At 45.7% G+C, this 17,167-nt stretch overlaps 1 protein-coding gene across 1 annotated transcript in view; it reads left to right on the top strand.

Moving 5' to 3' along the window:
* Positions 1-17,167, top strand: part of LOC147693576 (solute carrier organic anion transporter family member 2B1-like) — a 426,250-nt gene that overhangs the window by 339,887 nt on the left and 69,196 nt on the right. Inside the window, exon 11 of the mRNA XM_086933806.1 lies at positions 8,333-8,492. Within this exon, the coding sequence (XP_086789932.1) occupies positions 8,333-8,492 (160 nt within the window). The remainder of the gene's footprint in view (positions 1-8,332; positions 8,493-17,167) is intronic.

Raw genomic sequence — 17,167 nt, 5'->3', positions numbered from 1 at the left:
CCAGCCCCTCCTGTACAGTAGGAAGCTTCCCCCATCAAAGGATCCATGAGTTGATCAAAGCCCCCACCCCATGAGATCCGATCGACCTCATACATTCCGTGAATCGGCGGAATGTCCAGCTGCGCGATAATCATCACCTGTTGTGACCGGGTGGGGACTTCAACTGTAAATGTGTGTGGGAACGGGCCTGAAGCGGGGATTCCGAGGATGTCTTTCCTTACATCAAAGTAATGACAGAGATGTGTTTGACGTAATAAAACAATAAACTTGTGTATAAGAGGCCAGGCCTCAGAGATGCGGTTAGAGCACCTCGAGAAGATACCCTGTTGTCTGATTTGACGTGTTCTGCTCCGTCGGAATACAACTTCTGTTTCCTGCCTTCCAGTCTCCAGCGCCTGCCTCTTTGTTTGGTAACTTGAGTGGGTATAGAGGCGGTTAACGCCGGGCAACTCTGAAAAAGGTCATCGGCCCTACCTTTTTCCACAAAGGAACCAAGGGGTAAGTTACAACACATCATCCTCCCTAGGGAAACCACGGTAGGTAGGGGAAGGGGAAAGAGAAACAACCAACGGGCAGGAGCAGGGCGGAAGGAAGGGAAACGAGCGGAGGAGAAAGAGAGAGAGAGAGAGAGAGAGTGAAAAATGGGGGGAAACAGGTGGACGTGGGAGGGGATGGGTAAAACGTATGCGCACAGGGCGCAACAATGGGTCTTGCGCAGAAGACACTTTACCAGGTAATACGCCGGGGTTGGGCAGATGGGAGAAGCCATGGCCTCTAACAGAGATGGCAGAGTGCCCCTAAACACATGTTAACCTGTCTATGCCAGGACGGGGTGGTGGTGCCTAAGACTATCTCTTCTTCGCCCCCCCCTTTCCTGTCAACAATAAACTGACTCCAGAACCCCTTAAACCCGACAGCTTTGAGTGAAAATAAACTGAATCCAGGACCCCTTAAAGCAGAAGGCTAGGGTGAACACGTAACACATTTCCTTGAACAGGAACTAAAAACAAACAAAATGCATGTAACCGATGAGACCAGCGATACTTGTACTACATAAGTCTGTTCTTGAAATGACCAAGTTGTCACGGAAAAGGTTACATTCCTCAGAGTCATTTTCTGCGTTTAGCTAAACCCCATCCGTGTGGCTCTAACCCTTCCACCTTCTCCTGTGGTGTTGCTGTGAACCAAGTTTGTTTGCTCCTTGTGGGCCATGGCCCCGCTCTGTCTCTTCCTCGAAATGGATGAATGGACTTACCAATAAGATACGATTGAGGCTGTTGGAAACCAGAACTTTGCTCCCCCTCTGTACCTATAGGCATCAAATCACTCCCATGTATACTTCATGGTGAGGTTTAGAGTGGGTACGGGTGCCTTTTAGTACTCTTCCATTAATTCCTCATGAGCCGTACAGCCCAAACGATTTCTCTGCTGACGTGCTCTAGTCCTCAATCTCTCGTACCATATCACCATCCTGGAGAGTGACAACCGCCTTAGGATCCTTTTTCTTCGGAAATTTCCTGGACCATGTTACACTGCTTCTAACCCTGTTCATACAACCGGTTTTCTTCTCATCGACTTCATAAGCATTGGGTCCAGCATAATTTCTCTTGTGGCACTCTGTGCCTGAGCCACTCGTACCTCCTTCTGTACATGCCTCCTCAGGGACTAGACTTTCCTCTGACTTCGTCAAATGGGTTCCACTTGAGAATGTGGCTGTGTCTCCTGTGTACCCTAACACATATTCTTTCCAGCCTTCTATAAGCATCCTGTTCCTTCCTCCCGGACCTTTTGAGTGCTGACCTGGTACTTTTTTGAGTGAATCCTCACTTTCCTTCTCAGACTCTATGCTATATAACCAATCCCAGTACTCTCCTTGCTTGTTATTCTTTGACTTGATCATACTCTGACAAACTACTCCTTCCAGGTACATGTTATCAACATATTTCTCACTTGACCTAGGTTTGGATTCGACCAGTGCCGTTGAGCTCCAAGCTTTCTCATCTTTGAGGCGGGTAAGCTTGCAAAGTTCCTCCTCTACCATTGTGGATTGTGTAACCACACACGTTTCCTCATAGATAAATTCTTTTACTTCCAGAACATCATGTTCACTGATTATTTTCCCTAAATTATTGCTTATATTGTCTTCAACATCCTTTCCCAATGATGTATTCTGTTTTCTTTCGAATTTGACAATAGCTGCTTCTTTTTTTCCCTTATACCTCCAAACCCCTTTTGTCCCTGCTTCATTGTCCATGGATGGAGGCGTTTTCACCCTCAACATCTCCAGCCTGGTAAATTGACTACTGTCATTAACAGCCAGCCCTCTCCTGAGCTCAGAACTTTTGGGATTTTGCGTTGTTCTTAATTTCCTTCGTTCCTCCCCTTCCAGTACAGCAAACTCTTCTTCCGAATTATGAATCTTACCCCTAGTACTTCTCTTCAGGTAACACCATTCCATCTCTCCTCCTCCACTCAAGATAAAGTTTTCACCCGTATCTGCTTCTTCAAATTAATTTCCTAGCGTTATTGACAATTCGCTCTTACATATGTTTTTGTCTACAACTGTACTATGTGACCCTGAGTCAGCGATAAAGCCCTGAAATACTCCACCTATATTGATGGTATACACCTGTTTAGCTTCACTTTTGTTCATCACCATTTTGTTATCTCCCTCTTCTCTGTATATTTTGTTCCCTTGTACATTGGCACTCCCTACTTGCTTGTAATGTTCACCTACAACATGCAAGACATTTTCCCATACGTTTCTGTCTGTTCCCTTAATGTTTCTCTTTTCTCTGTTAATATACACTTTCCATCCACCAGCTCCAAAACTGTGTAACAATATTTCCGCCTTTTTCTCTAGTTTCAGTGGTTCTTCCTTCTTGTCAAAAATGGATATACGCTTTTTATAACCATCCTTCCCCTCTTCCCAATCAGCGATACTTGTTCCCTCTTCTTTCATTAATGGCTCAGGTGGCGGTAAATTACACATTGTGCTTTTACTAATGTAAATTTCTCATAAATTTCCCCCTTATATTCACGAATACAAATTACTTCTTTCTGTTTATATGTGTTCCTCACGCAACAAAGTTTACACTCTCCCTAGAATTTAACTTTAAAGGATACAGTCTTTGTGCTCTACCAGCAAATGAAGCTCCGGAGATTGTTGTCGTGTGCCACGCTGTGCGTGATGTGCCCAGTAGGAACGTTCTGAAATACCTCATTCACTGTGCACTTAATTTCAACTCGTCTAGAAGTGCCGTTCGTACTATAATTCGTGGTTCAAGTTCCGATAAATGACTTTTATTTATGTATTTATTTATTACTTTCTTCTACCGCCTAAGATTATATATTTCTTTACGTTTTGATCATGTAACAGGGTTTCTTCACAAGGTGTCTTTCACCCTCAAGATGGCCCCTCTGACGCTCTACGTAAAAACGTTAGTTCCTTCAGGACGACGAAGTTCTGAGGAGAAGATCTTGTTTCCTGCTCCGCCTCCTGCTTCCCCTCTCGGCTTCCAGAGTTTACTTAAAATGCTTTGCGCAGATACCTGTGTGTGCTGACTACGGGTCTTCTTATTAATTTCCGCAGTATAATTCGACCCTCGCTTTTCATTATTTTCACTTGGAAGTGGCTATCATACACATCAAAAAAAAAAATACGGCATAAATGACGCTTGTATATTCAAAATCCTTGTCAACCTTAAGTTAAAGTTCTAAGGAGATTACGCATTACACACTTGCCGTGCTGCCTCAGTTCAATTTCAAATGCTGTACCAGGGGTTTACTGCACTCCCTGTTCCTCTCAAATCTCCTCACGCAGCTTCAACGCGCTGACTCGGTTCAGTTTCAAACTCGGTTCCAGGGGTTTACTGCACTCCCTGTTCCTCTCAAATCTCCTCACGCAGATTCCACGCGCTGCCTCGGTTCAGTTTCAAACACGGTACCAGGGGTTTACTGCACTCCCCGTTCCTCTCAAATCTCCTCACACAGCTTCAACGCGCTGCCTCAGTTCAGTTTCAAACGCGGTAGCAGGAGTTTACTGCACACCCTGTTCCGCTCCCATCTCCTCACACGGTTTCAAAGGCTACCCAAATGAACTTGCACCGATTCAGTGTTATCCAACTTGGGTCCAGCCTTCGGGAAATTATTATCTCAATTACATATCTGAATATGCCCGAATTCACAGAGACTGTTCTTTACTCGCCATCCGATAATACTTTGTGTTAGGAGATACCCGCTTCCCAATGCCGTCACTCACTCATGCTTCAATTGCTTGACGCACTGCCTCGGGTCAGTTTCCAATGCGGTGTCAGAGATTTGACTTCCTTCCCTGCTCCGCTCTCTTCTCCTCAGACAGCTTCAAAGGCTCCCCTTATAGAATTGCGCAGATCCCCTTGTTCTCCGACTTGAGTCTTGCTTTCCTGCACCATAACAATTTCACGGGAACGCCAACGGTTAAATCTGATTTTACTTTCGCCTTTAATCCTTTCCAAGTCCAAGTGAAAATGATTACCGACTCCTTCCCATATCATTTCTTGCTTGGAATTCACTGCACTTCAATTCGAAAATCCATAGAGTATTGAAAACTCACTCTTGTCACTGCCATCATACACTTTGGCTCTTCATGTCAACAATTCCTCACGTGGTAGGTTCACCGGTGTGCCGTGCTTATCACCGTTCAAGTTGCGACCAGCCTCCTTTCAAATCAGGATGTGACCGGCTCTTCAAACGGGTAAGTCATCAAATCACCTCCTCTTTTTTTTTCTTTTCTTTTCCTCGTCCAAGCTCAAACTCTTCCAGGGGAGAGACACCTTACTGACCCTGCTCAGCTCCGTTTCCCTCGTCGCCAAAAAATTTAGTAATGAAGGTCCACGCATTAAAAGGTTCAAGAACATTTATTAAGTTCTGTTGAACATAGGTGCTCCCAGCTTGACGGGATCGACATCAACTTAACTTTCTATTGCTGTCCCGAGGTGACAGCACGGGGCATACCAAGTGGGAAAGAGGGATGGGGGTGGGAGGAAAGGGGAGGAATGAACCAAGGGGTAAGTTACAACAGGCGCCTAATAGGATACTGGCCATTTACCACTAATCGACGTTCCATATCTTCTTTTTCTATTTTTTCCATCTTTTCGTTTTTTTTAAAATGTTAGCGCTTTTTGATATATCATTTTACGTTGTTCTTTGTCTGCTATAACTTCTGCTCTTTTTGCTGTCTCTCGCACATCTTTCTCCCACATACGCACACAATCAAACATATCCGGTCTACTTTTTCTTTTAAATAAACACTACTCTACATATTGATACTTTTTAAACTCAAATGACCCATTCACTGGCCATTGCAGATCAGAATCTTTTTTTGTGCATTTGTTTCATAGTGGACCGTTCATTATGGGAGAAATACCATATTTGACATATATGTCTTTATTAGGTGTCCCTTCTGGGGTAGCTGGCTGACTTTTTTGTAAACTTTGTTTGGTACCACCAGAACAGCAACATCACCTACGGAGTGTGCTGAGAACAGGCATGCTTCAAAAATGTATTGTAAAATATTACTATTTCAAAATATTTAAAAAGGAGTAAAATCTCCACATTACCTGCCTTTAATTTTTGCAAAAATTAAATAACAAATTCAAACAAAAACCCAGGCTTAACAAATCAAGAGTGCCGCTTTAGCGACCTTACCAAACAGAAGACTCCAACTCCCACCTGCTGATCTCTGGTCAACCTAATGGTCACTACAAAAGTGCGCCAAAGAAAACCCCAGTTGAGACCGGCCACCACCTGGAGGGTCAAATGAGGAAAACAGTAAAATTCCTATCGGCCTGCAAAGACAAAGATCTCCTCATGCAGTGCGATTCCTCAGTAAGATTCCAATCCTCCACCAAGACCACACATTCGGATGGCCACATCTCCAATGGGGGTCCCACGACGTGCACCAACTGCGGAATTGTACCCCATTTTTTAGGGGTACACTGGTGCAGGGTCACCCTTTTGACCATGGGTTCAAACACCAACAAAGTCGAGATCAGCACTGGAGTAGGGAATAAATAACAAGTTAATTAATCACTCATGAGTAGGACCACATCCACACAGCACTGTCATGTGCTGGAGGATGTTGTACATTGAAGTCACAGAACACAGGCCTTATATACAGCTTTTTCTGCAATGGTAAGCATGTTGATACAAATAGAAGGACAGGCCTACACAGCAATGGTTACCAACAAACATGGGCAGATGGGAGATCACATAGTCAGCAAAGTGGGATTGGGAACAGAACTGTTTACAACAACAGAAAATGATTGACAGTTGAGTCTGAGACCAGGTGTTCAGGCAGCTATAAACTCTTAGCATGCACATTGCTTTTAGCTGAGTCAGGAAGTCAACTAAAATAGACAGCAAAGACAGGGAAAAAGATGAGCAATAGAGGATGGGAGCATTATGAAGGAAACCTAAATGGATACCACAGCCAAAATGTCTGCATCTTATGCCAAGTAAAATATTACATGTTTTCCACACGGGAACAAAGGGCATGCTGACAACAGAAGGGGGATGGGAGCATGGTGAACACAGACAACAGGAGGGGGCGGGAGCAAAGCAACAGGAAATTAAACAAGTGGTCACCATTGTCCCACGCTAAATGTAAGCAAAGCATGTCATTGTGCCTGATGTAGGAGAAACTCAATAAAGAAAATAGTGCTTACAAGACTAAATAATACTTACAGTGTAACAACCGAAGAAAAGGGGCCAGTCGCCATGGGAGGTTACAAATGAAGACAATGCAGTACTAAGGAGGGACTAACAAGCCTAATAAGAAATCAGAAGCCTGCATTTATGAAGGACAATGACACAATCCAATGACAAATATGGGCAGAGAGTGGGTGTGGCTTCTATTCCCTACTCCACTACAACAAGTCTTGCAGCGCATGCTTGCTGCCTCTAGGCTCGTCCTAATAAAGTGGACTTTGGGTCAGCCCATGCACATGATTGCATGGCTTTTTTTGTCTCCTCTTGATTGAGTTCCTTTCTTTCCTTTTCTTGTGGCCTGCCCTGCAGCATTTAATTCTCACAGTGTTCTGAGTGAATGCCTTGTGTCCTTCCACTGCTAACATTCTTTGCATTCAGAAAACACATTTTCTTTAGGCACTCCATGGGAGAGCACATATTTACTTGCTTGCTCCCCCATGTGCTTCTACCCTCTTCACATTTCTCCAGTCCCTTGCACACCATGTAGCTTACCCGTGTCTCCCCAGCTAGTCCTCATTCTCCAAGTTGCTTCTCCCAGACCTCCACATCTCATCCATTGCTTCCTCCATCACTCTTGTTTTCAAACATTCTCCCACTGCTGCATTACTGTCATGTGCCTCCCTCCTTGTTGTCCCCTTACCCTTTGCAACTTCATTTCACTTATATTTAGCTGTTTACATTTTTTCCCCACTGCACTTTCAGCTGGCATTTCTCTTAAAATGGAGTTTTACCCATGTCAAGAAGCCTGTCTGTGAGCATGCTTGGTTAGGGCCAGGAAATGGGTTTTAATATTTGAACAAACCCATTCAAAGATGTTCATCAGCATGACGGCCATCTTTGAATGGCCTTATAATCTTTAAGCAAACCCATGTAACTATGGCCACCATAAGTATCCACAGCATGTATATAACAACAACAAAAAACATTGGCAAGGTTTGTTATCAACTGATGTGAGAGCCCCCTAAAATGGAATGGTTCTGTAATCACGTTACAGGCATGTTATTGAGTAGCACCAATCTCAGTACACAAGATTTTCTAAATGCCTGCCTTCTAACCATATCCTCTTACCCAAATAAGTGTAAAATGAAGCATAGAGGTATATGCAATCACTAGTGCTGATGAGACGTAGATCTTCAATAAGATGTATGATTGTGGATGCCCCCACTATGAAGAACTGGTTGAGAGATGTTGAAGAATAGTCCCTATCAGAGGAGGAACCTAAGAACTGATGAAAAGCTGGCAGATAACCAGGTTAACAGGGCCTCATTTTTGTAGGTATTGCTTCAGCTCAAGGAAACTCTGCAAAGGAGGTGATTTAATCCCTCCCAGTTTGAGTGGTGAGAGATATGCAGAATGATCCTGCATATTTTAGGTCTATGTTACATATCTCACATTACGTTATGTAGATACCTTACAAAGGATGATGTAACCGATCTGTCTCCAATTAGAATCTACACTTAGTTGTCTGTTGTTGCTCGGTAATGATCCATTATATTATGAAAAAAACTGTGTTGTGTGTCAAGGTTAGACATTTGAGGTATTTCGATGTGATTTGTAACACAAAGTCTTTCTTTTTTCCTAGTGAGGAAGTTGGACAAAACATTTCCAAATGTAACAGCAAGTGTCACTGTTCAGACACAGCTTATAATCCTATCTGTGGTTACGATGGCATTGAATACATCTCTCCATGCTATGCGGGGTGCGAAGATGTCAGTTTTGCCTTCACTGAGAATAAGGTTTTGGTAAGTTACCATGTTTTTGTAGGATGTTTATCGTGAGTCATTACCTCCTCATTCAAGTCCTTGCTCTAAGAGGGTGAGTATCACCTTGGATAAACGTAAACCCCACTGCTACCTCAGAAAAAGCTCCTGAATTTCCGCCAAATTCACTATGCTAATTTTTATAATCCAGCCTTTAGCTAAGGACACAATGCTGCTCCCAGTTCCTGTTTGTTTGTCACTGTCTTGCGATTGATCACTTTGTTCCCCATTCTGCTGTGGCCGGTAGGGGCTGCGATTCGTTACACTCTGCTCTGACAGGCAGTTGGGTGTGGGGAGGTGCTTCACCTCTGATTTTCCTGGTAGCTTGTTACTTGACTTTTTTTGGTGCAGTGCTGGTGTTCCAGTCTGATGTGGTTGACCTCATACTTGAGAGAGGCTCTGCTGCAGAGAGCACAGGATCTGTCATGCCCCCATTTGTGCAATACTCACCTTGAGCTTACTTAGTTGCTGCTGGCATAAACATCCCTGGCCCAGTGTCATTTATGGTGCTTCTCTTTTGGTTGTTTGGAAGTTTATGAGTCAGATCGAACTATGGTTTAAGGGTCAAGAATTTACACCATCATACTGACTCGCACACTGGTGGTGTGGTTTCCATGGGTTTATTTGACCATCTCATGGAACCTTCTGACAAATAGCTCCTATCCCATGGAAGATCTTAGTAGAAGTACCATGCACATTCGCTGATTTCCCATCTGGGTGTCTGCTGATAGTTACTTTTACATTCCAGTCCCACTGAAGATTTACCATCTCAAGTAGCATGTTAAGAGTTCCATCCGTGTAGGAGGAGGCTGCTAGGTGGAGGCTTTTGGTGTGAAGAGCAATCATTGTTGTAGTGCAGAGAGCCAATTGTTGCTGGAGCTTTGCAGTGGTTGATTGGATTGGATGATCGCTGTTGGCTTGAACTGCAGGTCTTGAGTTGCCAGTTGTTGTAGATGGATGCTGTCAGCGCAAACAGCAGGTCTCACTGGAGCTATAGGCCGATGGCCAGGAAAGGCCCAAACTTCAGGTTTTTCACTTTGTTTTTGTGGAGGAGCTTCTTACTAATGCCAACCAAGGATCCAGGACCTGGGAGAAACTCATAAGGATCAGGAGTTACTCCACCAGAGACCAGCAGCCAGAATAAGGTGGTCCCGGCAGGTCCTGGTCGTGCTAGTCAGCTTGGGAAGTTGCAGGGAGGTCTCTGGAATTTTGATGTGTCCCTGAGACTCACACACAAGGTCAGCCAACTGACACTTGGAGTCACTCTAGGTAGCCTGGAATCAAGGCAAACAGGTCTACCGCTGCAATAAAAAAACAAGCATTAAAAATGCAATATGTTTCGCTTTTGTTTGAGTTAAAGCTATTGGCATAGTAAATGGCAATGTCTTCTACCAATGAGTGTGATTGTGTCCACATCATTGGGAGGTCTTGTTAGGGCCTATCTTGTTGAGGTGCTGTAGTGCTTGATAAAGATATCTAATATTGGTTATATCTATGTTTGTGATTTCAGTTACACCTTCGTATAATCGTTGCTGGTGATGCTGTGAGCTTAATTAAATGAAAAACAAACTATTATCTTCTATAATAACAATATTTAGTTTTAGAAGCTGGTGGTGCTGTACATTCACTTTCTATTTGTAGATAAAACAAGCCAGTGAAAACCATTTGGGCAGCATTTTCTGCGACAGGAACCAAAGTTCTGTATTAAGTCACTAAAAATACCAAGACAGGCACCGCATAGAAATGCTGCCATTAGCCAACCACAAGAGTACAATCCAGAAAAGGGAATTATTTATTTGAGGTGGGTGAAGGTTTAGGATCTGTTTCCTCAAGTATTGTGTTGTTTCGATTTGGGAACATGTTTGACGACATTTCATATGAAAAGTGTTAAGAGGAAAGGGACCCTGCTTCAAAATGAACCTCCTGTTGAATTGCGCAACACAACAGCACTCTAAGCCAAGGTCAGAATGAGCACATCAGATAAACGTTAACTGTCTAGACAGGTCTGGGGGTGTGGGGAGTTGAAGCTTCCTATGTATGTCGTTGGGCCTATGTGTTGTAGCAGAGAAGTGGACAATCAGTGTGACTAGGGGTATAATGCAAGACTTCTGCACCCTTGTGGGGCAGGGGCTTGAGGGGTCCCAGTCAGCTTAAGGTCTATGAATATGTATAAAGTGCAAGAGTTTCATGGACCCTTTTCCAAGTTTTGTGTGTGGGTTCTCATCATTTTGCATTACGCCATTGGGTGTGACACGAGTGTTGTTATATTTATATATAAATAGCGTGTTTGCAAAATAGTCTTTCAATATCTACATGCCCGTCCGTGTTTAAAAGGCTAGTTTGGTGATTTCTTTGATGTGTACCTGAACCAAAGAATTGTGGGCCCGTGATCCCCTTGCCAGGTACTGTGGGGAGAGGGGCGCAAGGACAGACCCCTTAAGATGTGCATGAAATGTAAGTGTCTGCTGGTTTGGAGGGGGCGAAGAGTGAAGTGGTGTTGTAATGACTTAGCGTCATCCCCCACACCTCCGCTGATTACCGTGTGAAAGGGAAGTGCCAAGGCCGACACTTGAGGTAAAGGTTCGGGACCCCAACAGGCGACAACTGACATGGCTCTGCGCTCATCAGCACATCCCGTGTTTGTTAAACTGGCGATGACAAAGAAGAGGAGGCTTCTTCAAGGGAATGCTCTTTGTGTGATCCGAGACACAGCGCAAAAGGCTTGCCCACCGACCCCGGGACACGTTTGTTCTTCACCCAGGTAGGTGGTGCTTCAGAATGCAGTGTACGCCGCCTTCAACCATTCCCTTCTAGGGTGACCAACCGTCCGTAAATTTCACGGACAGTCCGTAATTTCGGCCGTCTGTCGGTTGTCCGTGAAGGATTGTTTAACGGACGCCATTTGTCCGTAATTTTAACTGGTCGCACAACCGGCACAGCTGGCCCCCACCTCCCTTCTTGACTGCGATGCTGCTGAGGTCGGGTGTAACAGACTCCGAGGCAGTACAAAAGCTCAGATACCCATCAGTATTGGCGAGGCACAGCGGGATGGCAACCCTCACACCTTCAGACCTTGATGAGCTGTTAGGAGGTGCTTGAAGGTGACAGAGGGAGGGGCGGCAGCTTCGGAGCAGGGGTATCTATTCAGGTGCAAACAGCACTGAATGCGTCTTGTATTTTCAATTGGTGTGAGACATTCCCCTTCTGCCCAGGCCCTGATTACACCGAGGCAGCACGTGGTTCACTTCACAGAGCTTTATTACTGTCACTAAATTGTAAACAAACCTTGATTCTTTAAACATGCAATCTATATTGTAATAAAATAGAGAAATGGCACAATCACATTCACACTGATTAACAAAGTATGGAGGACAATCAGTTAAATCAGTTCTCTTGGAGTATCTCCATTCAGTACTGTACATCAGTGTGTGGGGAGGGGGGCAAAACTAACATTTTGGAAACAGAGCCTGTCTTCTCGTTGTCTTATCCAGGAGGCGGTAAGGAGCCCTCCCCCCGACCCTGGAAGAGACCGAGATGATACTAGAATACTGCATACCCACCCCTGTGTCCACCCTGGTGGATCCTGTTCCCCCTCCAGTGATGGCTCTTGACCCCCCATGTGGTGGCTCCTGCCCCCCCCCCGCCTGTGATGGCTCCTGTCTCCTCCTGTAGTGGATCCTGTCTCTGCCCTGGGTGGCTTCTGTCCCAGTCCTGGAATGTCTCCTGCAGCGAGGGTGAAGTTCTTGATGGGCCTCTTCTCAAAAAGGCTCAGCCCAAAACTAATATGAAAAGGTGGGTGAGTGACTAAGTGAAGGGATGGCTGGATGAATTAGTGAAAGGGTGAATGGATGAATGAAAGATTGAATAGATGAATAATGGGAGGGGATGGATGGATTGATGAGTGAGTGGAAGGATGGAAGAGAGAAAACGGAAGCTGGATGTATGGGTGGAAGGGTAGCTGGATGGGTAAAAGGGTGGATGGATGAGTGAAAAGGCGGATGATGAGTGAGTGAGTGGTTGGATGGATGAGTGAAATGATGGATGGATTGATGAATTGATAAGTGCATGGGCGAATGGATGGATGGATGAGTGAAAGGGTGGATGTAAGGATGGATGAGTGAGTGAAAGGGAAGGTAGATGGACAAAATGATGGAGGAAGGAGTGAAAGGATAAATGGATGAGAGAAAGGATGAATGAGTGATAGGGTCAATGGATGGATTCATGAGCGGATGAGTAGATGGATGGGTGGGTGGATGGATGGATGGATGGATGGATGGATGGAAGGAAAGGTGGGTGGATGGATGGATGGAAGGAACGATTGCTAAGTGAAAGAATCAATGGAGAGAGAAAGGAAGGATGATGGATGACTGAAAGGGTGGATGGGTGGAAGGATCAGTGACTGGGTGGATGGATGAGTAGGTGAAAGGATGGCTGGAAAGGTGAAAGGGTAAATCGCTGGATGGATGAGTGAATGGATGGATGGGTTGAAGAGTGAATGGCTGAGTGTACAGATGGATAGGGTGAAAGGGCGGATGGATGGATAATGGATGGATGAGTGAAAGGATGGATGAAGGGATGGATGAGTGAAATAAAAGATGGTAGGATACATGATGGATAGGATTGCAAATGGCTGAATATGTCTAGATATGGCTGGGCTTACTTATATACAATTGCGCGACCTCTGATCTGTAAAACGTATCCAATTGTCCTGAAGTTTTGTCCTGAATTTTGACCTCCTGTCCTGAATTTTTGTCCTGAATTTTGACCCTTTGTCCTAAATTTTTACACTCACCGTCCTGAATTTGCACCAATGCCAGTTGTTCACCCTATTCCCTTCCTGACGACTGATTTTAGTCTACTTTTTGCAATAATGCTTTCCCACGTTAAGGGATTTTTTTAATGAATACTTATTTACTTTTTGGACCATTATGCTCGAGTGGGTGGAAATTTCCGATATGTGGCATGTAGACATTGAGATTAAATCAAACGGTACAATAGGATAGTAACTTTTTGTTAACTTAGCTACCACTTCACCCCTCATGCTTTTGAAATAAAAAAAAGTGCACAAAACCCTGCTGGGAGGTGAAGCGATCAATCGAGTTTTGAGCAGCTGTTTACGTACCAAACAGTAACATAAGCCGGGTATATAGTTATTCTCTTGCCGGGGTTCCCATCACTCCCACGGCGAACTACAACTCCCAGAATCCCTGCTCATCAGGTGACGAGCAAGGCAGGTCCAGGTGAACAGCACAACAGGGCTGTTCCTTGCCTATAAGGAAATACTGGGTCCCTTCCGATAAAACCACACCCGCACCCCCTCTTGCATTAACGGTACCTGTGTGCGGCAGGTCCTCCGGCCCATCTGCACTCCTGGCAGTAGAATCAGTGGTTTGGTTGGGGAGCTCAATAGTCATCGGCCCTCCCTGCAACCACCTACAGCCTCTGACAGATGTGCAGCCAGGGGAAAGAGCGTGAGCAGGAAGTGCGAGATTGCGCGCAACAGCAGTACCAGGCAGCCCTCCAGGTTGTGAAAGGAAAACTTAGCAAAAGTAAAGTACACACAATAACACTTTGTCATTTGGCCAGCGATTTGCTGTCAAAATAAAAATGACAAAAGCTAACATTTTGAACTAAATGTTGGGCACCGAGATGCCCGCTGCAGCCGAGTAGCTGCGGACAGGTTGAGGAAGATAGGTGGTTCTAGCAATGAAGCTGCAAGCTAAAGCTAGAGCATGGCGGAAGCATAAAAAAAAGTAGTCCCCACCAGGAACATACAAAAACGACAGTACAAGGAAGCTGTAGTTGGCCGGTGCTCCGCAACTAAAAAAATGGAAGTGACGTATCAGGAGCCCACCTGTAGGGAGCCAGGAAATGTAAGCGACGGAGGAATGAACCAACTGAAGTAGAAGGCTGCAGAAGGCAGGAGTATACTCCGTGTGGAGTAATTACACCCGGTCTTTCATACAGCACATGCGTGCTGATGCTCGACCTAAAAAGGGGCTTGCTTGTGGGCACCACGTGCACTTACTTGTGCTCACCAGGGCTCTTCAATCTGACCATGGGCCTCAGTCCTGGTGTGAGAGCATTTGAGGTCCAAACATATCCTTTCCCTCTTGGCACATGTGTACAAATTGCATCACTAGACCGGATGCCTCTGGAGCTTCATGTCATCTCCTAGTCCACCACAACTTGGCAAAGACTCCCGAACAAGTAGACTGGGGCAAAATCAGCCATGTGCAGGACACAGTAATTTGCCGCACTAAGCATTGGCATGTAGTGTAGCGTGCCTAGGTCTTCTCACTGGTTCGCCTACTGCTGATTTGGCTGACATGCAGTCCTGACAGTCTGCCACAGCACAATGCCTCTGCTTCAGCTGACTGCCCATCTGTGCTGTAAGTGGCTGCATACAGGCTCAGGCAGTGCTACAGGCTTGGGTAAGGGTCTGACTGAGCTAAGCTGTGCTGTGATTCTCCCAGCCCTCCTCAGTTTCAGCCTCTTTGCGTCGTTCCATCCTGGGGAACTCATCCTGTACTACAGTGCTCCGCGTGGGCCATGATCCATTGTTTAGCAGAAGCTAGTCTGAAGCAGGAGCTTTGTCAAAGTTGTGAAGGGGGTCACACTTCCTCATTCCCACATTCCATCAGGGTAGAATGCTTTGGCAAAGCCATGGGAGAGGGCACACACCATCAACACATGTAGGTCATGGTAGTGTGCTTGGACTAATCTGTGAAGAGGGAAGCATTCCAACACTAGAATACTCATCTTATGTTAGGGTATTTTAACAGCAATGCTCAATTAAGTGCCAGGACCCTAGGTCTTTTTCAAGAGGCTACTGCAGCTTGCACAACCCACTACCCTAGGCAGTGCTGCCAAATGCCTATACCAGTGCTATCCACTAAACATGGCACTCCTACACATGGAATGGTTGGGACTATTTCAGGTCACCCAAACCTGCATAAATGATCAAGGTACACAGATATAATTTTTTTAACTAAATTAAGTTGTTAAAATGTCTAAAAAATAATCAGGCATCATGACTATGTGGTCGACTATCTAAGTGCAGGCATTGATAAATATGTGCCAGTGTCAACCAGACGACCATCACCACCTCAAACCCTGCCACCACGGAAGACACCACCATGACCATGATCACCCACTCTGGAGCCCCCACGGACCCCACCCGCCACATACCACAGACCTGCCGCCATAGCACCCGAACTAGGCTGGACCATCAACACCTCCCTCGAATCCGGCACTCTTCCCCGATGACTGGAAGCAGGCAGAGGTCAAACCCCTCCTCATACGAGGACCCGCCCTCAAATGGATCTGATCCTTTCTCTTCAGCAGAACCCAGAGGGTCACACTCCCACACTTCCCCTCCGATCCCACAGAAACCAACTGCGGAGTACCCCAAGGATCCTCACTCCACCCCACATTCTTCAACATCTACATGGCCCCCCTCACCACCATTGTCAGATAGCATGGGCTCAGCATTGTATCTTACGCCGACGACACCCAGTTCATCCTCTCCCTCACGAAGAACCCCAAAGACACCAGACTCTGCTTCCAAGGAAGGGATGAAGGATTTCACAGCCTAGATGAACAACAGCTGCCTGAAGCTAAACTCGGAAAAGACAGAGGTCCTCGTCCTCGGACCCTCCACCACCGATTGGGGCAACACCTGGTGGCCCTCCGCCCTCGGGAGCTCACCCACCCCATCAGACCACACACAGAACCTCTGCATCATCCTCGATTCCTCCCTCACCATGACCCGCCAGATCAACTCCACCAGCTTCAACTGCCTCTGCATCCTCCGGAAGACTTTCAAATGGATCCCTACCCAATGCAGAAAAACTATAACCCATGCATTCATAACAAGCAGACTGGACTACGGCAACGCACTTTATGCTGGATCAACAGAAATCCCCACCACAAGCTCTAAACCATCCAGAAAACCATGCCGAGACTCGTCCTAGGAACCCCACGGCACAAACACATCACTCAACACCTACGAGACCTCCATTGGCTCCCTGTCGAGTAGAGAGTAACCTTCAAACTACTCACCCACACCTACAAATCCCTCCACAGCATCGGACCCAAATACCTCAATGAGAAAGTCTCCTTCCGCATACCCAAAAGGAACTTCTGCTCCGCTGACCTTGCCCTGGCAGAAACCCACGCATCTGTAGAAACAGAACAGGTGGAAGAGCCTTCTCCTACATTGCAGCCAAGGCCTGGAAGAGCTCACTGTCAACATCAGATGTTCTCCCACCCTACACACCTTCAGGAAGGACCTCAAGACTTGGCTCTTCGACTTTAACAGAGCTGCACCCCTCCCAGCCCCTTAATACCCTCACGGGTGAGTAGCACGCTTTATTGACTGATTCATTGATTAATTGAAGCACAGGTAACCACTGGCAGAAATTAAACACTGGTTAGCAGAACTATTTAGGCTAACAACAACTGATTTTAGTCTGTATTAGGGGTCGTTAGCAGAGCTGTCTGAGGTTATACGCTTTTATTAGCAGATGGAGGTCAGGATAGTGTTTAGCAGAGGTCAGCAGGAGTTCTGTCATAGAGCTGTCTCTTCCATTGGGCCATGAAATTGGTTCTGTTGACACAACTTAAAGCAGAACAGGGGAGAAGGAAGAGACAAT

This window comes from Lissotriton vulgaris, chromosome 8, assembly GCF_964263255.1.
Source record: "Lissotriton vulgaris chromosome 8, aLisVul1.2, whole genome shotgun sequence".
Classification (NCBI taxonomy): Eukaryota; Metazoa; Chordata; class Amphibia; order Caudata; family Salamandridae; genus Lissotriton; species Lissotriton vulgaris.
Note: the sequence above shows the minus strand (reverse complement) of the source record. Positions and strands in the feature narration are given on the sequence as shown.